The 27945-nt window shown below is 37.3% G+C and overlaps 1 protein-coding gene across 1 annotated transcript in view; it reads right to left on the bottom strand.

Moving 5' to 3' along the window:
- Positions 1–3215: 3215 nt before the first annotated feature.
- Positions 3216–27945, bottom strand: part of slco2a1 (solute carrier organic anion transporter family, member 2A1) — a 38688-nt gene continuing 13958 nt past the window's right edge. Inside the window, exons 2-14 of the mRNA XM_057841921.1 lie at positions 26410–26547; positions 26139–26301; positions 23139–23351; positions 21680–21778; positions 18477–18622; positions 18148–18214; positions 16683–16847; positions 16421–16610; positions 9953–10100; positions 9286–9449; positions 9144–9208; positions 4452–4572; positions 3216–4381 (exon numbers count right to left, since the gene is read on the bottom strand). Of these exons, the coding sequence (XP_057697904.1) occupies positions 4261–4381; positions 4452–4572; positions 9144–9208; positions 9286–9449; positions 9953–10100; positions 16421–16610; positions 16683–16847; positions 18148–18214; positions 18477–18622; positions 21680–21778; positions 23139–23351; positions 26139–26301; positions 26410–26547 (1800 nt within the window). The 3' untranslated portion in view covers positions 3216–4260. The remainder of the gene's footprint in view (positions 4382–4451; positions 4573–9143; positions 9209–9285; positions 9450–9952; positions 10101–16420; positions 16611–16682; positions 16848–18147; positions 18215–18476; positions 18623–21679; positions 21779–23138; positions 23352–26138; positions 26302–26409; positions 26548–27945) is intronic.

A 27945-nucleotide genomic window follows, 5' to 3' on the forward strand; every position in this document is an offset into this window, starting at 1 on the left:
GCCGCATCCTTTTATGACTGAATATTCCATCCAGGAATATTTATAATAATATGTCGAAAATGAGCGTTTTTTTTTTTTTGTACAATAAACATCTTTAGTGGGGCAAACTGAAACTCTGCTCACAATTTTAGCGGTGCTCTCTGGCGTTTCATGGTCCACATCTTCAATCCTTGGTTCTCGCTCAGTAGTTGTCGCTTTTGAAAGCTTAGGTTTGAAAAAATTAAGCTTGTCTCTTCTGGTGTTTTTTTTTTTTTGTTCGAAAAATAATTTTGACTCAAAATAAAAATATATTTAATGCCCGTTTTATTCATTTTTATTGTTTCATAACTTCACAACATGTATAGACAGCATTGTACCGGCAAAGTCTTAATTTTAAATTCTTATATTGGAAAGTCAATTACATGCAAGCCCCCCTCGCCTTAATCTATGATCGTATTTTGGCGACTTTAGACGTCCAGTCCATTTTGTCTAGGAGGGTTGACAGCGATTATTCGCTGCCATCCTCGCCCAGTCAAAATGGATTGAACTTCTAGCGCCATCAATGGCAGCCAAATTAAATTCTGTCAATACATTAGTTTGCCTAAAACATGCTGTAATTTGTTTATAAACTATATAAACTGGGAATTTAGAATCTGTATGCATTTGTATGTACTTTTGTCTTCATTAATGTTCAATTATCTTTTATATCTAAAATATCGGGGAAAATGCGACAGTAACAAAAAAATTTCAATTAAACGATAGTTATGAAGTAGATATTCGTGACGTATTTAGACTTTTTTTCATTGTGATTTGTTTAAAAGTTTAAAATATGCGAGTGAATCATTTTTTAAAGTCGTTTATTTTTTAAAAACGAAATATTAGACATCAATGATTCTAAGATAAAAATGACAGGCATTTTGATTGATATAATTACTTACCTTTTTATGGCTGGGTTGAAACAAAAGCGGTTGCGCGACGTCTGTAAATGGGGGTTTCCAGGGTAAAAGGGACAAATTGAAAATAGCTGCTGAAGGCAGCATAGACATATTGTTCTATCAAACACAACAGTTCTTTTGGCTTAAAATACAGCAGTTTATTTTAAAGAGGAGTGCAAGAGCAGAAACTGCTTTTTCAGTCTTGTCTGTGTTTTCCGCCATATATATGTATATATTAGGGCTGTCCCAAACGACTAATTTCCACCCGATTAGTCAGCAGACTATTTTTACGATTAGTCGAATAATGTAATTTTTCTTTTCTTTTATTTATTTATTTTTTTACTAATTCTATAATGAAATTTTTGTTGAACCTTATTAATTCACACAAACATTTTGGAATACCTAAATTCTTTATTAAGGTATAAATAACAAATATCAATTAGGGCTGTCCCAAACGACTAATTTCCACCCGATTAGTCAGCAGACTATTTTTACGATTAGTCGACTAATGTAATTTTTCTTTTCTTTTTTTTTCTTCCTAATTTAATAATGAAATTTTTATTGAAGCTTATTAATTCACACAAACATTTTGGAATACCTAAATTCTTTATTAATGTATAAATAACATAAACATCAATAATAAATCATAAACAATGAGGTTAAATGCTGCTGGCATTAACCAGTGCAAAAAAAATGTAAACGGAAACATTGTGACTTCACTTTTTTAACAGGAGTCAAAACAATTCGTACTCTTCTTGTGGCATGTCTATATTGTTATAAATGTTAAAATGAATTGCAATGGGCCTCATGTCCCAGACAATCATTTTCAGAATACTTTCTGTGAGTTCGGATGCTCTTTCTGGTGTGCATTCCACATTTTTGGGGGAGGGGAAAAACTTCAACTTTTGTTTGTTTTAACCTGAAAATAGATAAAGCAGAGGGCACACTGAAATATTACCGCAATTATTTTGAATGAAAGTCATACATAGTCACAGTAACAAAAATTAAATATATAGTATTAATTTTATAGTATACTACTATATGTATTTACAATAATACTTAATAATATAAAGTAACTAACATTAGTGCAGTCATGGATTACAGTAAGCAGGCCAGTGCTGTTTCCATATATATTTTTATTATATTATGTATTTACAGGATTTTATATATATATATATATATATATATATATATATATATATGTATATATTATTCCCCCCCAAGAGGGAGCTTCCATGATCCTAATAAATTCAATAATAATTAAATAAAGTATTATATAATCTATATTTTGATTATTTTATTAAGTAAAAATGCACGTTGATAACGACGCACATAAAGGCAACTTCAATTTTAAAAAAAATTGTTAGAAAGTTGTATGGACTTACAATCCGCTAGCTTGTTGTTTCTTGTTGTCTTCCAAAATTACACGTGGGTGACGGCGCTACAAGTGTTCGTTCTTAGCCGACGTGCTACCGTGGTATGCGAGCTCAGCTTAGCAAAGAGTACACACAGTGGCATCCTCTATATTTTCCTTGAAATTATTCCTGGCTCTGGCTTTTCTGGTCCGTTTTTTTGGTTTTATGCCGCTTTCACCGTGTTATCAATTCTGCCCTTCTTGGTAATTGGCGGTGTTCAACTCCTCGCCATCGTGAGGAGTGAACCGGCGATTCACTTGGCTCGTTGTCGTTGGTTGTCGTCAGTTTGTCCGATTTCCTCCTAAGGAAGGCGGCAGCGTGCATAAAAACACCAAGAGGTGTCGGATGGCTTTTTATGGATACTTTTATTGACCAAAACAAAAACGTGGGGGATGCACCCATTTAACTCCGCGCTACCCGCGCACTTTCCCAACTCTCACCTAACTCGCTCGCCCACTTTCTTCCTCTCCGCTCAATCTGACAATTCCGGTCACATTGAGAATAACAGCGGCGGCCTTGGGGTGCCGGTAACAACCGCTGGCATCGCGAGCGCACGCCATTCTAAACTTTATCAGCATGTAATTTTTTTTAACCCGTCATTAGCCATCGACGGTATGTTTTGCCCGTTGACGCATTTACATTGTCGACAACGTCGAATAGTCGGGACAGCTCTAGTATATATATATATATATATATATATATATATATATATATATAGATAGGGTTAGGTTAGGGTTAGGCTCTAGTATATATATATATATACATATATATATATATATATATATATATATATACACACACACACACACACACACATACTCAAGTATTATACAATACAAGTTTTAAAAGTTGAAGGCTTTTTTTTTTTTTTTTTTTTAATTGACGATAAAGCTAAAAAAAAATCGACATACCCCAAATGAAAGCCAGGTTCTTGTGAAATGAAAACACCTCAAATCTTCTTCCACCACTAATGTAACCTACATTTTACTGAAAACATAAAATCAACAAGGCAGGGAAGAGTAAAATAACCTACAACAAAGCATGGTGGTGGGTGCTTTGGGACTTTTTTCTCTCCTTCAAGTGGAACTAGGACATCAGCCGAGGTGGAAGGAATTGTGAACACTTCCAAATAGCAGTCGGTGTTTGTACAAACCTCAGGATTCTGTGTGAAGTATTATAACCATGATGATCAAATATAGGGTAAATTGTCTATATTTTACATTCACGATTTTTATATTCATTATGGCTGAGTAGTCCTATTCAGACACTAACGCTGCTTACATTAGCATATATATTTAATGATGCTTTTGTATCACTATTCCCTCTGCTCTTTCTTTCCCTCTGCCCCCGTAAGCCCTTTTTCTGTCCAGCTGCATTCTCTGAATGATCACCAAACTCCCTTACGGGACAGTCAAACTATTTCAGGCTTTAAAGACACTCATTCTCTGTGTCTAAGCAGCTGACCAGAATAGGTTAAAAAATACAGTCATTACAGCTGAGAACTATATTGTGACTTCCCATGATAAATTTTTGACACCTCTAGATTGAGGCATAAATACATGACTTAATTTATTATGCACCTATTTAACAAGTAGCATTTCCAAAACCAATCTCCTGGCGATAATTTGATTATTGCACAGCACGTTTTATTGGAAAGCAGGCGTAATGTGCGGTACGTAGCACCGAAAAACGTGTGATTAATTCAGCAAGTAAATACAAAAACAAACAGTGAATAAAATAAAGAGCGTGCACTTACACAGTATTCCAAATCACTTAAATATTAAGCTATACAGTTAACAGGCTGTGTATAAGGACCAGCCTGACAGGCAGTAGTGAACATGTTATTGTACAAGTCCTGCAGAAGCCGTGAGGTATTACCACATTTTGGTCTTTTGAGCATCCCCACTACAAGATGGGAAAGGGGACGAGTTTTATAGCATGCCATCAGGCCTCTTCTCTAGACTGTATTCCTGTGTCCGCAACACTTTCCAGCCCAGGATGGCCAGTAGTGCCACGCCCATCACCTTGTAGCCCACTACCAAGCCCAGATACCTGAAAAATGGAAAATTTGAGTCAAGTCGACCTGAAATCAGAATTGTATGTCTCTGCAGGCGCCGCTCACCTGTTCCTCAAGACGTCATTGTCATAGTAGCCACAACTGAACTTCTTCCCGCACACGTGCTTCCACCAGATGCACGACGTGTCGATGGCTGTGCCGAACAGCGCCGGCGCCGGAAGCCATGCTTGAGAAGACGCAAAAATGGCAATTTAACCAATAATAATAATACCGTATTGGCCTGAAAATAAGACGGCCCTGATAATGAGACGACCCTCTCTTTTTCAAGACTCAAAATTGATAAAAGACTTTTTGAATACCAAATTTTTATACAAAAAAATAATTACAGTACATCTGAAACAAATGAGTATAACAATATATTTGAGAGAAAAAGCATGTTATTTCTGCCTCATTCAAATCTTAATATCTGAACATTTAAATATGTAAACTAAACTACAATCACATTCGTAAATGAATGGCTTCTGGTTTTTGAAATGCAAATAAACCAATCTATTGTGATAAAAAAACAAAATTGCAATAACTGCATTAACCATCAAAGTGAGGTCTAACTAACTGTAGTCTTGAAACAAATCTGAATAAGGAAAAACCATGCAATAAAATAATGCAAACTGGTTAAACTTGAGAGTAGCGGAGATATGTCATGACAGAACATTACTCCTGAAGTTCAGCATTCGCTTCAATGATATCTGCCGCCATCTAGCGTCGTGAATGGGTATAATGTCTAGACCCCGAATATAAGACGACTCCCACTATTTCATTCTTATTTCAATGCAAAAAAACACCGTCTTATATTCAGGCCAATACGGTAATAATAATCGGATATCAAATGAATTATCAACTATTTTGATAGTTGGCTAATCCTTTAGAGACATGTTGACCTAAATGTGGTCAACAATCCCTTTATTAAGCCTCTCAATAATATACTCTTGGTTGATTTTTTAAAAGGTATTCTTAATTATTTTTAAATGTGTTTCATTAAAAAAGGGAAAAACAGTATTCTTATTGGTTTTTATTGCTTTCAATGATTTATTTTGTACATTTTGGTTAATAAAACAAATAAAGAGTATTCGCATATTGGCCCCCTTAAGGACCCCCCTGTAATTTTTGTAGACATCAATGAAAGGAGATGATTACCGTAATTTTCGGACTATAAGCCGCTACTTTTCCCCCTCATTTTGAATCGTGCGGCTTATAGTCCAGTGTGGCTTATTTGTTGATTTATTTAGGTTAACAGGTAACACTTTGACAGCGGCGTCATAAGAGTGCCATAAGACCGCCATAATAATGACATGACATCGTTAATACTTAATACTGTTAATGAATGCTTATGACAGATATCATTACCGTATTTTTCGGACTATAAGTCGCACCTGAGTATAAGTTGCACCAACCATAAAATGTCCAACGAAGAGGAAAAAAACATAAGTCGCACTGAAATATAAGTCACATTTTTGGGGGGAAATTTACTTGATAAAATCCAACAGATACCCCAAGATATGCCATCTTGAAAGGCAATTTAAAATAAAAATACAATAGAGAACAACAAGCTGAATAAGCGTACAGTACGATAATGTTACATGATGCATGAACAACGAAATGCAAACGTGGCCGGTATGTTAACATAACATAGCTATTAAGAGTTATTCACATAACTATAGCATAAACAACATGCTAACAAGTTTACCAAACCATCTGTGCCACTCCAAAACACCAAAATAACATGTTAAATGATATACCGTAATTTTCACACTATAAGACCCACCTGACTATAAGCCGCTACCCACCAAATTTGACACCAAAACTACATTTGTTCATAGATAAGCCGCGGTTATCCTCACTGTATTATGGGATATTTACACCAAAAGATATTAACCAGTAACACTTTATTTGACAGCGGCATCATACGACTGTCATAAGACCAAATGAACCACCATGAAGCTTTGAACCAATTGGCTACAAAGCTTCATTGCTTCAAGAAGCTTCATTTGGCCATCACTGCTCCCTTTGGGGAGACAGTCAATCTCTGCTGCCACCTGCTGTCAACACTGTTGTTGTCCAACATGCCTCCTAGCATGCATTGCATTGCTACAGATGTAAATAACAATCAGTATTCATGTTGTGTGCTAATTATTTCTTCAGTTAGTGTTCCAGTTGTTTCATTAATTGCTAATTATGGTATTTGGTAACACTTTATTTGACAGTGGCGCAATAAGACTGTTATTAGACAATTATAATTATGACACAACACTGTCATGAGCATCAATGAGTGTTTATAACAGATGCCATTTAGTGTCATGCGGCAAATTATCTCACTTTTGAATGGATGTAAAAGTCCGAGCTGGACATAAATGGAGTTAGTAACATAATTTGCCGGATGACACTTAATGACATCTGTCATAAGCATTTAGTAATGCCCATGATAGTGTCATGTCATAATTTTGATGGTTTTATGACAGTCTTATGACACCACTGTGAAATAAAGCGTTACCTATTAACCCAAATAAATCAACAAAAAGCCGCAAGGGACTGTAAGCCACAGGATTCAAAATGAGGAAAAAAAGTAGCGGCTTATAGTGCGAAAATTATGGTAATTATTTCTTCAGTTACGGTTCCAGTTGTTTCATTAATTGATAGTTATGGTATTTGGTAACACTTTATTTGACAGTGGAGCAATAAGACTGCTATTAGATAATTATAATTATGACATGACACTGTCATGAGCATTAATTTCATTTAGTGTCATCCGGCAAATGATCAATTTTTTTTAATGGATGTAAAAGATCCGAGCTGAACATATATGGAATTAGTGACATAATTTGCCGGATGACACTTAATGACACCCCTCACAAGCATTCAGTAATGCCCATTATAGTGTCATATCATAATTATGACGATCTTATGACGCCGCTGTCAAACAAAGTGTTACCTGTTAATTTTAACCAAATTAAATCAATAAATAAGCCGCACTGGACTGAAAATGAAGGAAAAAAGTAGCGGCTTATAGTCCGAAAATTACGGTAGTAATATGTTAATAATTAATAATAATGTGTTAATAATTTCATGTATCAAGTCACTCCAGAGTATAAGTCGCACCCCCAGCCAAACTATGACAAAAACTGCGACTTATAGTCCGAAAAATACGGTAAGTGTCATCCGGTAAATTATATCAGTAACTCCATTTATGTCCAGCTCAGATCTTCTAATTCCATTCAAAAGTGAAATGATTTGCCAGATGACACAAAATGACATATGTCATAAGCATTCATTAATGCTAATGCCAGTGTCATGTCATAAGTATGATAGTCTTATGACACTCTTATGGGTCCACTGTCAAATAAAGGGTTACCAAATACCATAACTAGCTATTAATGAAACAAATGGAACAGTAACTGAAGAAATAATTAGCACAGAACATGATTTTTGATTGTTATTTACATATGTAGCACCGCAATGCATGCTTGGAGGCATGTTGGACGACAACAGTGTTGACAGCAGGTGGCAGCAGAGGTTGACTGTCTCCCCCAAGGGAGCAGTGATGGCCAAATGAAACTTTTTGACGCAAGGAAGCTTTGCAGCCAAGTGGTTCAAAGTTTCATGGTGTTTCATTTGGTCTTATGATGCCGCTGTCAAATAAAGTATTACCGGTAGATATCTTTTGGAGTAAATATTCCATAATACAGTGAGGACAGCAGTGGCTTATACTCCGGTGCAGCATATTTATGACAAATGTTGTTTTCGTGTCAAATTTGGTGGGTGGTGGTTTATAGTTAGGTGCGCCTGATAGTCTGAAAATTACGGTACACTAAATCCCCTTAATATAGTAAATATCCTCTTGTTGATCAATTTTTAAAAATGTATTTTAGATTAATATTTTGTTTAATTAAAACAAAACTAAAAACGAAATCCAAACAAACAAGAAAATGTATTGCTTTTATTTTTTTGTATAAAAAAACGGGGAAAAAACAGTATTCTCTTTTCCCCATTTTTCTTATAAAAAGGGGAAGTTCTAATTTCTGTAGCCCTTGATGAAAGATGGTTACACCAAAGAGTCTTTATTAATCTTCTCACTAGTAAACATGCTCTTGTTCACCAAATCTTAAAATGCATTTTACATTGATTTGTTTTATTGAAGCAAAAAAAAAAAAAAAAAAAAACACAGTAAATATTTAGTTTTTTAATTAATATTGCTTTTACTTTTTCCACAGTATTTCAAGTTTTAAAAGTATTCTCAAATAATTAAAAATTCCTTCTTATATATATATATATATTAAAAAACCTGTAAATATTCTGTCATTTATGTAGTCCTTGCTGAAGGTGGAAGAAAAATGATTTTTTTTTTTTTTTTTTGGTCGGGTTTGACCTTTATGCCGATTAATACTAAAATTGGCATACTGATCCAAAATTGAAGTCATTTTTTATTTTTAGCATTTTTTTTCTCCACAGCTTTCATACTCTCTATATTGCTACCTCTTGCACACAATTATAACTACAGGTCCCATATCCTTGGAAAAAACATAATCGTGCTTAGTAGAAGAACTTAGTAGTTCTTCCAGCATAAGTACAATATTTTTCATATTTTCTAGGAAAACAGATTCCATAGTTGAAAATCTTAAGACGATAGTGGAATAACTGAGATCAGATTCGAATCCAACACCCAAAACAGCTGTCAGACTTAACAAAAATTATGTAACCCAGTTTGAGGTAGTGCTACAGATCAGTGACTATTTTCAAACTTACCCAAAAGCCTCAGTAGTAGAAACTGAACCCCAATGGCAAATGACTTCTCTTCTGACGCAACACTTCTAAAGAGGACAACAAAACTCCACTTAAGTCATTCAGTTGATACCTAATTCAACTTAGGTGCGAACGAACCCCAAACCTGAGCAGCATCATGTACATGGGATTGTGTGTGAGGCATGCGATTAACGCCCCCGCCGACAGCACCAGGATGAACGGAAGCAAGAAGTGTGGGCACTTGTTAGGGCACGGCGACGGCAGCGCCTCATTCTTGCTGCCTGATACGCACTTGCAGTTAGTGTACAGCTAAAAAAAACAGACACAATGCTTTTAAGCCACTTGAATTTTGACCGTTTAACAAATAGGCTTTGAATGTTAAGTTCATTCGCCCCTCTCCCAGTCAAAATGGACTGGACGTCTAGTGCCCTCAATGACAGTGAGTGAGTTAACATCCACATTGAACAAATTCAGACTGAGCATCCGAGAAGGTTCTTATTATCACAGCATCACGCACCACTTGTTTCTTGACAGTGGCTCAGCAGGATAAAAAATGTGTCTGGGTGGGAATGCCAATTAATAAGCTGCAGGACAAAGGAAAAAAAGATGAAATATTCTATAAAAAATGAGTGTGGGCTGTTTGTGAAACCATGCGTACTCTCTGTGAAAACCTGAGGGGCTTAAAGACAGAGATGGGATTGTTTCATTGGTATTGCGGTCACAGCCACATAGAGAAGATGGACGGTTTCCTGCATTGCTACATTAGAGGAACATGTATTGTAATTATTTTACGCGAATGGGTGACTTCTTACCTGGATGGTATGCGAGTTGTTTGGGCTTTTAGTGAAGTTGGTGCATCCAGCATGACATGGAGAAATGTACTCCACTCCATCAGAACCGCACACAGGTTTGAAGGCGCCCGAGGGGCACGAGCAGTTGGCGTAGCACGTGGATAGAGAACTGCATAAAAATCATTATTGTCAAAAAAAAAAAATCTTTAACTTGAAAGTAACTGTATTTTACGGACTATAGCAGTGTTTTTCAACCGGTGTGCCGGGAGAAATTATCCAATATCGCATTTTTATTTTATTGTTTTTACGTCGTCGGGCGGAGTTGCAGTAGGAAGGAAGGAGGAGGTAGAAATTTGCGGTCGTGCGCAGATGAGCGAGGTATTGCTCTTGTCGCGTTCAATAACTGCTTGGATTTCTAGCCATCAGCTACCTTGCTGTCCGCGACAATGTGGACCCTAGCAGGTCTACTGTAGATCATTTGATTAGACTCGTCACGAGTCAATATTCACGAAAGTGTCATTTCCATTTTATCCATATGTGACGACAGTCAATCCTCCCCCTATGTTTTATTCCAAAACATTGTCAAGGGTAGCAATCTGGCTGACTGCTAGAAATCTGAGCAGTTCTTGAACGCGACACGAGCAGCTATCCTAAACGTCATCCCTAAACGAAACACCCGTCACTTCAAAACAAGTCGATGGACAGTTTTGTTCGCCTTCGTGAAAACACGGAGAAACAGGCAACTTTTTTGAGAAAAGTTACAAAGGTAAATGAGAAAGCCCCCAAGCCAGTTACCTTGTTGCTGAACTTGTTGCTAAATCCCACACTGTGGCAGACACCTCAATACTACCTGCCTGCAAAGCTATTGTCAGCGAGCTGCTCTGCCCTGATGCGGTTAAAGACATTGCTAAAGTCCCCCTGTCCGATAATACTGAGGTTTTCAAGCCTACCTGCTATAAAAAAATAAAAATGGGGCTGAGAGCTGTTGATGAAGATTCCTGCCAGGATATCAGCTTTGGGTTCATCTAAACAGGCTCAAGTTTCACAACGAGTAAGTATAAATATTGAGAAACTATTTTATAAATATACTGTACAGAAAGTACCGTGTTGGCCCGAATATAAGACGGCCCTGATTATAAGACGACTCCCTCTTTTTCAAGACTTTCAAGTTTGAAAAAAGCCTTTTTGAACACCAAATTAATTTTTATACAAAAAATAATTACAGCACATCTGAAACAAATGATTATAACAATATATTTGAGTGAAAAAGCATGTTATTTTGCCTCATTCAAATCTTAATATTTGAACATTTAAATATGTAAACTAAACTGCAATCACATTCGTAAATGAATGGCTTCTGGTTTTTGAAATGTAAATAAACCAATCTATTGTGATAAAACAACAAAATTGCAATAATTGCATTAACCATCAAAGTGAAGTCTAACTGTAACTGTAGTCTTGAAACAAATCTGATTAAGGAAAAACATTGCAATAAAATAATGCAAACTGGTTAAAATTGAGAGTAGCTGAGATCTGTCATGACAGAACATCGCTTCAATGATATCTGGCGCCATCTAGTGTTGTGAATGGGTATAACGTCTAGACCGCAAATATAAGACGACCCCCTCTTTTTCAGTCTAATTTCAATGCAAAAAACACCGTCTTATATTCGGGCCAATACGGTAATTTTGGAACATTTTTGGTTTGTGGTGTGCCGCGAGATTTTTTTCCAATGTAAAAACGTGCCATGAGTCACAAAAGGTTGAAAAACATTGGACTATAGGACTCTACTTTTCCATCTGCCTTGGAACCCTGGGGCTTATTTATGAATTTTCACAAGCTAATAAGCATCATGTGTCCTTGCTTCATTCGTTTTGCTGCTTAGCGGCCCAGAGAGTCATGGAGTTATTGTCACTTTGGGTGCGCCTAGCATTTCTACCTACTATCACAAGTGTTACTTTATCCAACAACACTCTGGATTAGCAAAGACACAAATTCAAAATCTTAGAGGTTACTCGACAGGCTTTATTATTCCTAAAATAGAATGAAAATAATGTTAAAAACATTGAATTAAACAATGATTTTTTTTTTAAATGCCTCTTCTGTTTTAGCGAACCACCCTTGAACAAAATAATAGCTGTGTTTTCAATTATTAACGTACAAATAGATATGTGAATTAGTGCTGCAACGATTAATTGATTAACTCGAGTATTCTATTTGAAAAAAATATTCGAATTAAATTTTGTTGCTTCGAGTATTCGTTTAATTAAAGTGGTGTTGTAATGGTTTACTTTGGAAGTGTTTGCATTTAGTTTTATTGATTAGGGCGGATACACTGTCCTCTGCTCTGCCTCTTTTTACATGGCTGATGCCAACAGCTCCCTGTTAAGACCAACGTAAGCTAAGTTTTTCTTTGAGCTAATGTTTTTTAATGCATTCATAATTTAGTTTATAGGTATATTTACCCGTCTTTTGTGGGAATATGCGTCTGAACCATTTGTTAAGAGAATTGTTAAAAAAAAAAACAAAAAAAAAAAACTAGCATTTTATAGCAATTAAACTAGTGGACTTTTTCTATGTAAGTTAGCCAATTGTTCTTTTGTTGTACATAGATCCTCATTTAAAAAACAAAAACATGTTCCTTATCCGATTACTAGATGATTCGAACTAATTAGTTCATCGATTAATCGACTACTAAAATATTCGATAGCTGCAGCCCTAATTTGAATAATGTTCTAAATAATAACTCTTCTGTAGAAAAAACAGCTTTAACAAAAAGCTCTGTTCTCTTTCCAGCGAAATAATGTAAATCAAGCCGTAGCCTCACAACAAGACTAATTTAACACACACAAAAAAGTCACTTTAGTCTTTTTTTTTTTTTTGCATGTTTAAGCACTTTGGGGGAAAATATAACACTGCTCCAATGTGTTTTCTCTGTTATTGAGCACAGCAGAACCAGGCTCTCTGGGAACTCGTCACAGGCAGCAAAGTACCATAGTAATCTGTTAAAGCATCAGTTAATTTTAACACAGGTGTGGAAACCAAAAACATTTCATAAATTTATAAAAGCCTGCCAGACGCCCTCAACAGGTTGTAAAAAGTGGACATTTCCGGGCAAAAGAGGACGTTTGGTCATCCTGTACAGGCTAGCTATGGCTGGTGAGAGATTTAAGAACAAAAAAAGGATATCCAATGTTTGCTACAATGAATGCTATGCTAGAAAAAAGCTAGTCATTAGGCACCACGGGGATTTCATCATTGAAAAAGGCTCTATCCTATGCTTGATGCCATTAAAGGAGAACAAGTCCAGGCTAGACATCCTTGAATTTTATCTACAGTATGGTACGACCAAGCTGCTATACCAGGTCTAACATTGAATAGCCCTGATCTGCTACAAGCTAAAAAGGTCTAATTGTAGTGGATTTGATTTTTTTTCTTTATAATTGTCCAATAAACACCTAGCTTTTTTTCCTAGTGATAGCATTACCAAAGCTACGTTCGTGAGAAGACGAGATATTTACAGGTACATGCCAAATTGTTGTCAAGAGGAGACCTTTGGCACGATTACAAAATTCATATTTAAGGCAAATCACGGGTGGTTTGACAGAATTGAAGAAAAAAAAATAGTGAAACGATGCGACGCTAAAATGCTGCTTACCAGGTTTGTTAGGCCCTATGAGGATTTTATCATTGAAGAAGGCTCCATCAGATGCTTGGTGCCTTTACGGAAGAACAAGCTAGGCAAGACTTGAGTAGTTTGCTACCACCGAGCTGAAATCACAGGCCTAGCGCTGACAGAGGACAGCCCTCGGTTCATCAAGCAAGCTGAGAAGTCAAGCTAAAATGGGTTTTGGTTTTCTTCTTAATTTTAGCCACCTGGTCTTTAAGTGAAGAACTTCTGTGGTATCAAACTGGCTGTGAACACACCAATTGTACTTGTGACACTGTCTAGCTACAATCAAATCTTTCTGTGTAACATCTTTCTACGTGAATATTCCATATGAAAATGTTGACACCTGCAGCTTTTAATGAGGTGTGGGTTTTATTTGCATTTATCTTATACCGGTAGTCCCTGGGTTACGACGGACCCGATTTCAACTTTAGGACGCCTGCGTCTCGTTTTATTTTTCCTTTTTTTTTTTTTTTAAATGTTGACTTTTGTTTTGTGATGCAGGCTTTTATTTTGACGCAGGAAGCGTAGAGCAGGTTGAACTTCCGCCTTCCGCATTTACACACCTGACCTCTCCACACATGGCAGTAACGGAACACCCACACGAGGAAGCAGCAGATTGAAGAGGTGACAGCCTGCGCGCACATTTGTTGCTTGTGAAGCATCCAAAGGCGACGGCTGTATATAACCCCTTTAGTACTGTTTATTGTGCGTTTTCAATTGTGGTCGAATACTTGGGGTGAATCTATGTGATTGTTTTTGATGATGTGCGGACGCTAACTGATACATGCTAATGGTTTGTTATTGCTGTATCAGCAGCTACTTGAAAATGCAAATTTGAATTGCTGTTATTGAAGATGGGACTGATTTAATTTCATTTTATTTTACTTTCATTCAGCAAGTTTTGATGTCATGAGCAGCTGAATAAAGTTGGCGAACCACACAGAAGTCTGACATCGTCATTTCAGAGCTTAGCTCTCTGTCTAGCTAGGCCTTAGCTCCGACATCTTGGCGAGGACAGTACAATGATGTATAATACATGTTTTTGGATAGTTTAAAAAAAAAAAAAATTATTTAGAGGGTGTTTTGAAGTATTTAAAGGGTTGATTCTGACTTACACTGTTTATTGTGCGTTTTCAATTGCGGTCGAATACTTGGGTCGAGTTAATGTGATTGTTTTTGATGATGTGTGGACGCTAACAGATAGCTGCTAATCGTTTGTTATCGCTATATCAGCAGCTACTTGTAAACACAAATTTGAATTGCTGTTATTGAAGATGAGACTGATTTAATTTCATTCTATTTTACTTTCATTTTGCAAGTGTTGATGTCATGAGCAGCTGAATAAAGTCAGCAAACCACACGGACATCTGACTAAGCCGGCCGCAATATGCAATAATTCCATTTATCGCACGGTAAATAAAAATGAAGGCGGTAATTTTTCCGCTGTGATTTATCGCTATTAAAAGTTTGGCTTCCTTGTTACCCACTACGCAAAATGCATCTTCTTTCCGGGTCCGGCAAAAAATAGCGCCGGAGCCAATCCGTTCCCATTATATCCTATTGTTCAACGTATACCGGCTTCGTCAGTGCTCCGGATTCACTGCGGACCATCTCCACTGTGCCGGAGCTTGCTGGATGGTTTAGGGTATTTTTTATTTTTGCCGGAGACGCATCCGTCAAAATGTGCGGAGCCGGGCCTGGAGTCAGCCGCCCAGTTGCTTATTCACGGTTTAACCAGCGAACATGGACGAAGAACGCTCCATCATGAAGGTGGAAAGTCACAAAGTGATTCATGATGCAGCAGATCATAATAATAGGGGCAACATTAAAAAGGAAGCTTTATGGTGTCCTATTATGTGTGTTTTTCTGGCAATGATATCAAACACACAACGTGCTGACAACTTTGTTTTTTATTAACACAGGGCGCAAAGAACACTTCCTCAACCTGTGGCTCTCGGCAGTCAGCAGGCTGTGTCTGTCTCTTTCTCTCACAATGCCGCGTCACATGAACAAAACAACATCACCGTTGCGTTCAGGGTGCCTCGGAAAACATAAAATCAGAATATTAGACATGGAACGCCATAGCAGAAGCTATGAGGGGGAAAAGTTTTCATTTGCTTAAATGCGTAAGTTATCAAGTGCAATTTAGTTTATTTTCTTGAAAAAGACATTTTATTTATTCTGTGTTTCTGTGCGGTATTAATATTGTTGTCTTTTACATAAAAGAGGCAGCCATGGTCTATTATTTTTAGTTGTGATTCTTAAAAAGTATTTTTGAATTTAAGAGTAAATATTTATCGCGTTTAAATGGGTGTACTTGATCTAATAATATATACTGTATTCTCACTGTGTTATTATAAATTGGTTAAAAAAATAAAAATTTAAAAATGGGGGGGGGGCAATAATATCGCATATCGCAATAATTTATGAGATGAATTATCGCACACTAAAATTTGTTATCGCGAACGGCCTACGTCTGACATCATTTCAGAGCTTAGCTCACCATCTCGCTAGGACTTAGCTCCAACGTCTTGGCGAGGACAGTACAATGACATATAATACATGTTTTTGGATATTTTTTTTTTTTTTTAGAGGGTGTTTTGAGGTATTTAAAGGGTTAATTCCGACTTAGACGGAAATTGGGGTTAAATCGCCAACGAAGGAACGGATCTCGTTCGTAAACTGGGGACTGCCTGTATTTTAAGAAGTTTGGATTGTTTGTCTTATTGTCGTGTGCTCTACAGAGGAATTTATAGTAATCTAAACAAAAACACGCATGCAACATGAGTCATAAATGTTTGTTGACGCTGCCTTACCTGTGCTGTCCGTTGTAAGCCACTTTGTTTGTGGAGCATCCCATGAAAAATAGCGGCACACACATCAGCGTAGAGATGCTCAACATGAGTACAGAGAAACGAGGGATGTTTTTCAGCGACATTCCCGTCCGCTTCATGACCACGCCGCCCGCAAGCATGCCCACCGCCACGGCCGGAAGATTCACCGCACCTGGAACCATTTACAGTCAACTCTACGTGGCAGGAGCTGAGGCTGGTCTCGAGGCAGGGAGATGATACCCACCGACCAGCATGGAGCTGTAAGCAGCAGATGCGCTGTACTGGCGCTCTAGGAATTTGTTGAGGAAAGTGGAGAGGCCGGCGATCACTGAAGAGAAGCAGCACTGGGCCAGGATCAGGACCAGGAAAAGTGGACTCAATAGAAGGTGGAAGAACATCTTGGGAAACACTGAGCAAGGACACAGACAAAAATCAAATATGGTGTCCGAAATTCAAAATGGTTCCACCACACCAACCGTTTTTAAAATCAAGCTGTTAACTGACCGAGATGATATGTAGTACAAGACAGCACCCAGTGGACAAAAGTAGCAACTTCTTATCAAGACGCAGAAAATACTTTAAAAATGTGTTTATAAAAGTTCTAGTGCTGCAACGATTAATCGATTAACTCGAGTATTCCATTAGAAAAAAATATTCGAATTAATTTTGTTGCTTCAAGTATTCTTTGAATTAAAGTGGCATTGTAATGGTTTATTTTGAACGTGTTTGCATTTAGTTTTATTGATTAGGGTGGATACACTGTCCTCTGGTCTGCCTCTTTTCACATGGCTGAATCCAACTGCTCCCTGTTAAGACCAACGGAAGCCAAGTTTTGTTTGAGCCAATGTTTTTTTTTAATGCATTCGTAATTTAGTTTATAGGTATATTTAGCTGTTTTTTGTGGGAATATGTGTCTGAACCATTTGTGAAGAGGACTGTATAAAAAAATAAATAAATAAATAAAAAAAATAACCTAGCACGTTATAGCATTTAAGCTAGCGGACTTTTTTAAAAAAATTATTTTATGTAAGTTAGCCAATTGTTCTTTTGTTGTACATGGATCTTCATTTTTTAAAAAATTATACCGTTCGAGGCTCAGCTCAGGTATTTTAATTTTTCATGTTCCTTATCCGATTACTCGATTATTCGAACTAACTAGCCCATCTATTAATCGACTATTAAAATATTCGATAGCTGCAGGCCTAAAATGTTCAAATGTGTCGTTTAAAATATATACATTTAATTGACAAATTGTACCTACGGCAGCTGGTCTGGAATACACCACTGGCAATGGACAACGTGAATAAAAGTTAATTATTATTTATTTATTGTTAATGTATTTATTCAATTAAAAATAATTTAAATGTATTTTGACTAATTTGTTATTAATTTTTCAAATGTTTGCGAGATTGCACATTTGTACATGAACTTGTGGTATGTGGTATGTAGACCAGAACATAAAAGTTTAAATATTTTCTACAGTATTTTACAAATGTTTGTTTCGCTATTTATTTACTTAAAAAAGTACATATATACCGGTATCATGTATTATTTATTTTTGTAATTATTCATGTAAGTTTAAATGTGTTGTAAATTGCAGATCATTTATACCTAATGTGCCTGGTTTGGAACATACCATCAGCAATAAACAAAGGGTACACAAAAATTTTAAAAAATCATTTTCGAAATAAGGAATATGAGACACATACTTTTTAAGAAGTCGTACAAAGAGACACGAGGCTTCTTGAAGTCCACTCTGGATTCCCTTCCAATCATCTGGAAACACAAGTGTAAAATTACATAACAAATTACAAGACTTGCAATGAATAAGTTCAGCTCTCTGGTTCAAAGTAAATGCTCGCTATTATTTCCAGAAAATATTTATAAAACCCACTAAAATCATTTTTCAATGAACCTTACACTTTAAATTTACACTTGCATTTTCAGTTAGTTTGGAAGGGAACCACTGATGTTCCGTTAAAGTGCAGTGAGATGGTCCAGCCACTAGATGACAGCAAATTCCAGAAAATGTACTCACCCGCCCCTCTGACGGTATAGAGCGAGGGAAGAAGAAGTATGGCAGGGAAGTGAGTGCCAGGAAGACCGACGTGATGAGAAGGCCCATCCACCAGGCGCCTACCCAGCGGGGGTCGCCTGGACTCAGCGCCTCATCCATGACGCTGTCTGCAAGGGCGAAAAAGCAGCAATTAATTCGATTTCATTGACTGTGATGGTCTAATCCATTTCAACCAGTAACTGGCTTTAGTCATCCTTCTGCTGTGAATTTAAATGAGTTTATCACTAGTAGAAGTCCAATCCATTTGAACTGTGAGGGTAGCAGAGAGTAAACATTTGTCCATTTGCTAGCCGCCCTCCATCTTCAAACGGATTGGACGTCTAGCGCCTGTCAATGGCAGCGAATGACCAAAAAAATCATGTACAGTGGTATGAAAAAGTATCTGAACCTTTTGGAATTTCTCACATCTTTGAATAAAATCCTCATCAAATGTGATCTGATCTTTGTTAAAATTACACAGATGAAAAAAGTGTCTTCTTTAACTAAAACCACCCAAACATTTATAGGTTTTCATATTTTAACGAGATAATATTTGATTGATCAAAATAAATTTTATTAACCAGATAAACACGCATCAACATCACCAACACATGTTGTCTGAATGCTTAAAAGCAAAGTTTAAAAAAAAACGGTCACTACATTTGCAAAGATACATAATCCACTTTAACTTCATTCATTTGCTGCTCAGCCTTAACCGCGTACAGACGTACTCTCTGAGCTCCTCAAGCACTCTTATCTTAACTGATAAGTGCTCAGGGCCAGCAAGCTCGACTCCCAGTATGGCTCCAAAGAATTTGAAACCTGGAGACTTGGATGAAATAAAATCCTCCATACAGAAGTTGGAGGTCTCCTTGACTGGCTTGATTCAAAACCAGAATCAAGAAATCGTCAGAGAGCTCCAGTTAATTCGCGCTGAAAACGAGAAACTCAAGCAGGCGGTCGAGGAGAGAGATGTTCGCATCAAGAGGCTGGAAATTTTGACTGACGATCTCGACCAGTGCCGACGCGCAAATGAGCTCATCTGGGAAAATAGCCAACACCTGGGTCTCGGACTGCAGGATCCTTGTCAAGACGCAATATATGAAGAATAAAGCTATCACGAGTCTTGACCAGCTGACTACAACAGCTGGATAACTGTAAATACTACACAGCGGACCAGTATAACAACTCGTGGATGTGGACGGTAAGCTGAAACTTATCAACGGCAGGAGTCTCTACAAGAATCTTGAACACACTAAGGATTATCTACTAAAGATAACAAAGGCTCTGACTTTAATTTGCACGGACGTAACATGACACAAATGACTCGGGCATCTAAGGGGGGAGGGGGTGTTGCAATTATGATTGACATTCTCCTGGAATGTATTACAATTGAGCTCCTAATTTCCAATTGTAAAAACATACTTATCTGCTGTGTCTACCGAGCTCCTGATTCAAATGTCTAGTATATGGAAAATATACTGTATAAAACGAATAATAAGACCGTTTTCGTTGTGGAGATATTAATCTTGGGATAAAATATGTACAGCATGTTGTTTGATTTTTATACATTCATGTCTGATGAAACTGTTACAGTGACCTTTGTGAGCGCCGACTGTTGCCGCTACTCACACCAGCTGTGATAACACATAATCACTTTTGCCACACACATAGCCACAACAAAATGTTCCACAGCAAACAGATGTAAAAATATCAGGGACATGACTAAGCCATAACCTTGTACGCCCTGAAATTAATCGAGCTGCTTGACTGGACGCTAAGTTACTAAACTCAGATTGTTGATTGTGTTATTGTACAGTTTTGATGTATGTTCCATGCTTGAATGTGCGTCTTTAGTTGTATGGGGGACGGGAAACTGATAAGGATATGCTTCATCCCGTCCGCCTTTGTCTTCTTCGGTTCCTTCGGGCAAATCATATCACATTTTGTAATTGTCAATGATTGTCAATGATACCGATGATGATGACCATAAAATTCCATTCCATTCCAACTTGCCTTCTAAACTTGAAGTGGATGAAATCCTCTTAAAAGCGGTTAACATCCAGCGCTAGCCCTTAATAGCAGCTTTGTTGTCAGTTGAAAACTGCTAATCAACGCTAGCATCACGTTCTCTTGTCATAGCAAATAGTGGATGCCCATCCGCTTCCTTATAAAAGCCACAGGGTAGAAACGGCGAGAAAAAAGTAGCGGCTTATAGTCCGAAAAATACAGTAGCAACTAGCAATCATATGTAAAGTCTACCACCGCAAATATACAGTGGTATGAAAAAGTATCTGAACCTTTTGGAATTTCTCACATTTCTGAAAAAAATCACCATCAAATATGATCCGATCCTTGTCAAAATCACACAGATGAAAAAAAAGTGTGTTCTTTAACTAAAACCAACCAAACATTTAAATGTTTTCATATTTTAATGAGGACTGCATGCGAACAATGATAGAATGGGAAAGGTGAGTGAACCCTCTGCCTAAGGAGACAAAGAGCAGTTGAAACCAATTATTTTCAAAACAATTTAAGTCAGGTGTGTGCCCAATCACTGATGGGTGGTTTAAAGCTGCACTGCCCACTAAAAAACACACACCTGGTAATAATAGTCTTGATGAGAAGCATTGTCTGATGTGCATCATGGCTCGGTCAAAAGCGCTGTCAGAAGACCTGTGATCAAGGGTTGTTGATTTGTATAAAGCTGGGAAAGGATACAAAACCATCTCCAAAAGTCTGGATTTTCATCAATCGACAGTCAGAGAAGTTGTCTACAAATGGAGAGAGTTTGGCACTGTTGCTTCTTTCCCAAAGAGTGGCCATCCACCAAAGATGACGCAAAGAGTTCAGCGCAGAATACTCAGAGAGGTAAACAATAACCCTACAGTGTCTGCTAAAGACTTAAAGAAATCACTGGCACAGTCCAATATCTAAATATTAAATGTGATGGTTCACCTATTTATTTTTCACTCTTCTGTCATCGTTTCATGCTATCCTCATTAAAATATGAAAACTTAAAATTTTTTGGGTGCTTTGAGTTAAAGCAGACACTTTTTTTATTTGTGCGATTTTGACAAAGATCAGATCACATTTGATGGTGATTTCATGCAGAAATGTGAGAAATTCCAAAATGCCTAGATACTTTTTCATAGCACTGTATCAAGATGAGTGATGGCTGTTACCTGAAGCGATTTTGTCCACGTCCACGTTGATGCGAAGCATGACTGAGCACAACAGGAAGCCAAAGGCGGGCCCGAACACGGAAACGGCAAATAAGATGGCTGGAAATAAAAATAAATACATACTTTAAGCATAGACTTTGCTATCAGTTGATGAGACAGCTTCTACAGACATTGCGCCAAGGCTTCCCGTAGGGGGCCAGGCCAGGCAAAGTGTCGTGGAAGCTTTCACTGCGATAAACTCAAACACATCCTGCATTCTAACGCCAGATAAGTTGGAAACAGGACAAAAGTTTTAGTGCATACAAGCAGGCAGGAGTGTCTCTCAAGTGATTTGGCCGAGGATTCAAGGTAATTATTATGTAAAATAGTATCATGCATGCACTTTGAAACGTGAAAAAAAACTTAAATGGAGAAAATTAGTGTAACTAGTCTGAAATATTTATTTAAAATGAATGATAACTGGCAGTTTTTTTTGCTTTTAACCAAAAAGCTGTTTTACGTTCATATCTAAGGAAATTCCGGGATTTACGCATTTATTCAAAATAATTTTCAACTTAAAAAGCTCTTTGTTTTATGATGGTCCCAATCCTGGATTTTGTATCCACACACAATAGCGTAACTTTACATTCAAATAATCAGGTCATTTTCAACCAACTGCCCGTTTTTTGGGCAAAAAGTAGTAATTTAGACATTTTATGCATCCATACAAAACATTTTTTGGCTTTTACGTGTTTTATTTTATGTAATAGCTGGCAAGACGTGCAATAGTGACATCCGAATTCAACCTAAATAAGTTGTGATGGTATATAGAAAACTGCTAAATTTGCTTTTGTTGAGTAAAATTAAGATGATTCTGCATTATTTCCTCAAGTATTAAGTTTCTGATGTGATAATTGAGTGATTTATTAGCTGCTGAAAACTTAAGTAAAAATTGCACTAAATTAAAAAAAAATTAAGTTGCTATTTCAGGCAAAAACTTGCCTGATTTGATCCTGATATTGATCCTGAAAACAGGTGATTATCTCTTCATTTGGTGATTTTTGTGCATCTAGCATAAAGTCTAAGAATTTTATAGCCTTTTTTAAGTTATGTTATACTTATTAAAAAAATAATCGGGATTTTATTAGGGAACAACTTTGAATTTTTTTGATGCCGCTGCTCATGGAGACTCATATATGCCTAATGGAGGTGCCTGCTTTGGTTTTAGGTCACAAGTGGCTTGGGTTTTGAAAATTTGAATTTGAAGTTTTTGAAAACCTTACTTACTCCAAACAGTCTTTGAATTTTACAAATAACATTCAATGAGACTCAAATTACGCCTATATCAGATGTGTATGTGAGAGGGAACTATCAAAAACATGACCTGTACCTAGAATGTACTATTCTTGGTACAGGTTACGATAGGGTACAAGTAGACGGTTCAATAACATCAACACAGATCCACCGTGGGGACGTTCACCTATGTAGAGTGGCGAGTTCCCTGGCGCGGCGAAGTCATCTATGTATGAGATGCCGAAGGGCTGCATGGGAACGGAACCCACGCCGAACAGCAGCTGGGCGGCGGCCATGAGCACCCACAGAGTGTTCGTGTCGGCCAATCGCCTGCTCTCGTCACGGCCGCAAGACTCTAAAGCACTGGAGTTCCTCTGTGCGTCGCAAATGTCCTCACGCTCTGGACACAAAAAAAAAAAAAAAAAAAAGATTACATCATTAACATAATATTTCTGAGGACATTTATATTTAGAATGCCTTTCTGAAACTCCTCAAGTCCTTGGTGCACCCTGCTGATGAAACTATTAGCTCAGTTGTCACTTCCCGCAGAGAATATCCTGTATGAAGACCAGCTACGGCAAAGATTATAATTGGTTGTTCTCACAAGGAAGCGGCTATTTAGCTCAAGCTACACTGTCACTGAGTATGTGCTGTGGTAGTTAGTAAATTAAAAATGTATATATATACTGTATGTTATATTGTATATAATACTATATACAATAGGAGCCTCTTTCAGGGACAGTGGTCACTTCAGTGGACATCTATTCAAAAGTTATCATTAGCTTAACTCATTCACTGCCAGCCCATTTGTTGTGGTAGTTAGTAAAATAAGGAAATTGAATTGAAAACACCTCTTGGCAGCAATAGAGGTCCAATCCATTTTAATTTAAAAACAGTGATCCCTTGCTACTTCGTGCTTCAAACTTCGCCCTCAGTCCATCGCGTTTTTTTTGTTTTGAAAAAAAAAAAAAAAAGAAACAAAAAAAGAAAATACAGATGAGCTTGTCCCGAGCCGATTGCGTAGTCGCACTCTCCCTCACTCCCTCTCCCTGCTCTTTGTTCGTTAAGCAGCGCACTGGAGTTGCTTATTAATGTAATGTTGATTGACAGGTGTTTGGGTTTGATCTTGCCAGAGACACGAACTTCAAAGCGCCGCATGTGTCAATCATAGTTTAACTTGTTAAACAGTTACTGGGGCAACTCATTGTGTGTAAGTGAGGAGCTTGAGCGTATTTGAGTGGACTCACTCAATGAAGCATTCAATAAAGCCAAGCATTTTTCTACTACTTTGTTCTTGTTCAAAAATAATTCGATTGGACAGTAACATGTTTAAAACTATCATAATTATTACATTTGTAGTGCTTAGAAACCATTTATCATCAAAATATAAATATGCATTTTTTTTAATGATACTTTGGGATAAATTTGAAAAAAAAAAGTCTTATATGCATCTCTTTCCAGTGCTTAATCTGAATAAATACAAGGGCTGTCAAAATTATCGCGTTAACGGCCGTTAAATTTTTAAAAAATTAATCACGTGAAAATATTTGACGCATTCAACGCACATGCCCCGCTCAAACAGATTAAAATGACAGCAAAGTGTCATTTCCACTTGTTACTTGTGTTTTTTTGGTGTTTTGCCGCCCTCTTCTGGCGCTTGGGTGCGACTGATTTTATGGGTTTCAGAACCATAATTATTATTGACATCAACAATGGCGAGCTACTAGTTTATTTTTTGATTGAACATTTTATAAACTTTATTAAAACGAAAACATTAAGAGGGGTTTAATATAAAATTTCTATAACTTGTACTAACATTTATCTTTTAAGAACTACAAGTCTTTCTATCCATGGATCGCTTTAACAGAATGTTAATAATGTTAATGCTATCTTGTTTATTTATTGTTATAATTGAAAAAAATACAGTACTTATGTACAGTATGTTGAATGTATATATCCGTCTTGTGTCTTACCTTTCCATTCCAACAATAATTTACAGAAAAATATGGCTTATTTTATAGATGGTTTGAATTGCGATTAATTACGACTAATTAATTTTCAAGCTGTGATTAACTTGATTAAAAATTTTAATCGTTTGACAGCCCTAATAAATACATTTAACAAACACACAAAAAAGAAAAAAATTTGGTGCACTACTTCGCGGTTTTTCACTTATCGCGGCAGTTTCTGGTCCCCATTAACTGCGAAAAACGAGGGATCACTGTAGTAGATTTTTTGTTTTGAAAATGGACCCATCATTTGATTGATTTTATTTAAAATTATTCATAAATTCTTTTATTTCCGATAGTAAAATATGCGCAGGCAACATCGATACTATAATTTCATGTCGAATGGGGACCACACAATATTGTCCCATGGGCCGCAATTGGCCCCCCGGACTAAGGTTTATGACCACTGTCCTATATGAATGTAATAAAAAATTTATTTCAATGTGCACAAGTGATAGTCAAAATGGATTGGATGTCTATCACCGTCAATGGCAGCCAATGCTTATTCATGAAAAAAAACTTGAATGACGTGTTAGTTTTCGGAGGAACAGTAAAAATGTTGTTGATACGTTTCCTATGTTTAAGTGATGTAAGCCAAAATTACATTGTGGTCAAAACAGTAAAAACAGTTCTTTTTTAAAGCAGTCTGTTTTGTCTATCAGGGACAGTAGTAGAGAATGAGTTCAAACAGTTAAGTTTGTTTATTTTTTTTCTAAATAATTTGACAGTTTGGCTTCTACAGAAAGGAATAAAAGCAGATGTGTAATTTTAATTTCCTGAAACTTCCTGAACACGAATGGTAATTGACTGATTTTCATGTTAGATAAGGCACGCACGAAGTTGAATTTCCATGTAATTAACGCAAAAGATGAGCTGGAGTGTTTAAGTAAGATGCTGTGATAAGCAAACCCAAGCATGGAAACATTTATTAGATTGCAGTCTGTAGATATTTCAATTAATTTGAAGGAAATTAGTTTAGTTCTTGCGTTTGTTTGAATTGTTTTTCTTTCATTGTTTACACGAATAATCACTACCAGCCTCTCCAAGTTCAAATTGATTGGACGTCTATTGCCGTTCGTGGCAGCTAATGAGTTAAGACTTGTCTGCTCATTTTGATCAATTAAAAAAAAAAAAAAAATCAAGACTGTGGACTGTGCTGTTGTGTTTCAGTATCTTACTCAGTATCACAGAGTCGTGCTTGTACGGGTTGGACAGGAAGTGAGGCAGCGCGAGCATGACGGCGCTAATGGCCATCAATAACCCGCCGATGCCAATGACACGAGGGCGGTGCACCCGATTCCCGAAGTAGCTCAGGAAAACAATCAACACGCAGTTGCTCACCTGGAAACACAGAGGGAAACACGGACTGTGAAGGAATGCCATCCTGACTCCAACGCCAGCGAGTTCTGCCAATGTTGACGTTGGCACTGAGAGCGCATTCTCGCTTACCTCGTGCAGGGAGGATAGAGTTCCGGCGGAGTAGCTGCTGAGGCCGTAGCGCTTCTCCACCGTGCTGAGGGAGCTTTTGAAGTAGGAGCTGTAAAGCAGTTGCGAGAATTGCAGCAAACCGTGACAGAGCACGAACACCTTTGAGAAAAAAAAACAAAAAAAACATGGAGGACATTTTTTCTTCAAAATTCTTGAAAATTAAACTTTTATTTTTCTGATTTTCTACTCGTCATTAGAGCTGCGATTCGATTAGAAAACGCTTAATGATGCACCCCCTGCCCCCTTTTTTTTTTTTTTTTTTTTTTTTAATTATTAAATGTTTTGTACATTGTAGTTCCAAAATTGTTGAAAAATCCTCTCAGGCTAAACCAAACTACTATTTCGGTATCAAGTTAACATATAACAGTAAACAAATAAACAAAAATAACTGTAAATAAAATACTCCAGTCCCCATTTTGTATCAGCAGCTTCAAACTACAGTGCCTTGCAAAAGTATTCGGCCCCCTTGAACCTTGCAACTTTTCGCCACATTTCAGGCTTCAAACATAAAGATATGAAATTTAATTTTTTTGTCAAGAATCAACAACAAGTGGGACACAATCGTGAAGTGGAACAAAATTTATTGGATAATTTAAACTTTTTTAACAAATAAAAAACTGAAAAGTGGGGCGTGCAATATTATTCGGCCCCCTTGCGTTAATACTTTGTAGCGCCACCTTTTGCTCCAATTGCAGCTGCAAGTCGCTTGGGGTATGTTTCTAACAGTTTTGCACATCGAGAGACTGACATTCTTGCCCATTCTTCCTTGCAAAACAGCTCGAGCTCAGTGAGGTTGGATGGAGAGTGTTTGTGAACAGCAGTCTTCAGCTCTTTCCACAGATTCTCGATTGGATTCAGGTCTGGACTTTGACTTGGCCATTCTAACACCTGGATACGTTTATTTTTGAACCATTCCATTGTAGATTTGGATTTATGTTTTGGATCATTGTCCTGTTGGAAGATAAATCTCCGTCCCAGTCTCAGGTCTTGTGCAGATACCAACAGGTTTTCTTCCAGAATGTTCCTGTATTTGGCTGCATCCATCTTCCCGTCAATTTTAACCATCTTCCCTGTCCCTGCTGAAGAAAAGCAGGCCCAAACCATGATGCTGCCACCACCATGTTTGACAGTGGGGATGGTGTGTTCAGGGTGGTGAGCTGTGTTGCTTTTACGCCAAACATATCGTTTTGCATTTTGGTTTCATCTGACCAGAGCACCTACTTCCACATGTTTGGTGTGTCTCCCAGGTGGCTTGTGGCAAACTTTAAACGAGACTTTTTATGGATATCTTTGAGAAATGGCTTTCTTCTTGCCACTCTTCCATAAAGGCCAGATTTGTGCAGTGTACGACTGATTGTTGTCCTATGGACAGACTCTCCCACCTCAGCTGTAGATCTCTGCAGTTCATCCAGAGTGATCATGGGCCTCTTGGCTGCATCTCGGATCAGTTTTCTCCTTGTTTGAGAAGAAAGTTTGGAAGGACGGCCGGGTCTTGGT

Source organism: Corythoichthys intestinalis, chromosome 7, assembly GCF_030265065.1.
Source record: "Corythoichthys intestinalis isolate RoL2023-P3 chromosome 7, ASM3026506v1, whole genome shotgun sequence".
In the NCBI taxonomy this organism is placed as follows: Eukaryota; Metazoa; Chordata; class Actinopteri; order Syngnathiformes; family Syngnathidae; genus Corythoichthys; species Corythoichthys intestinalis.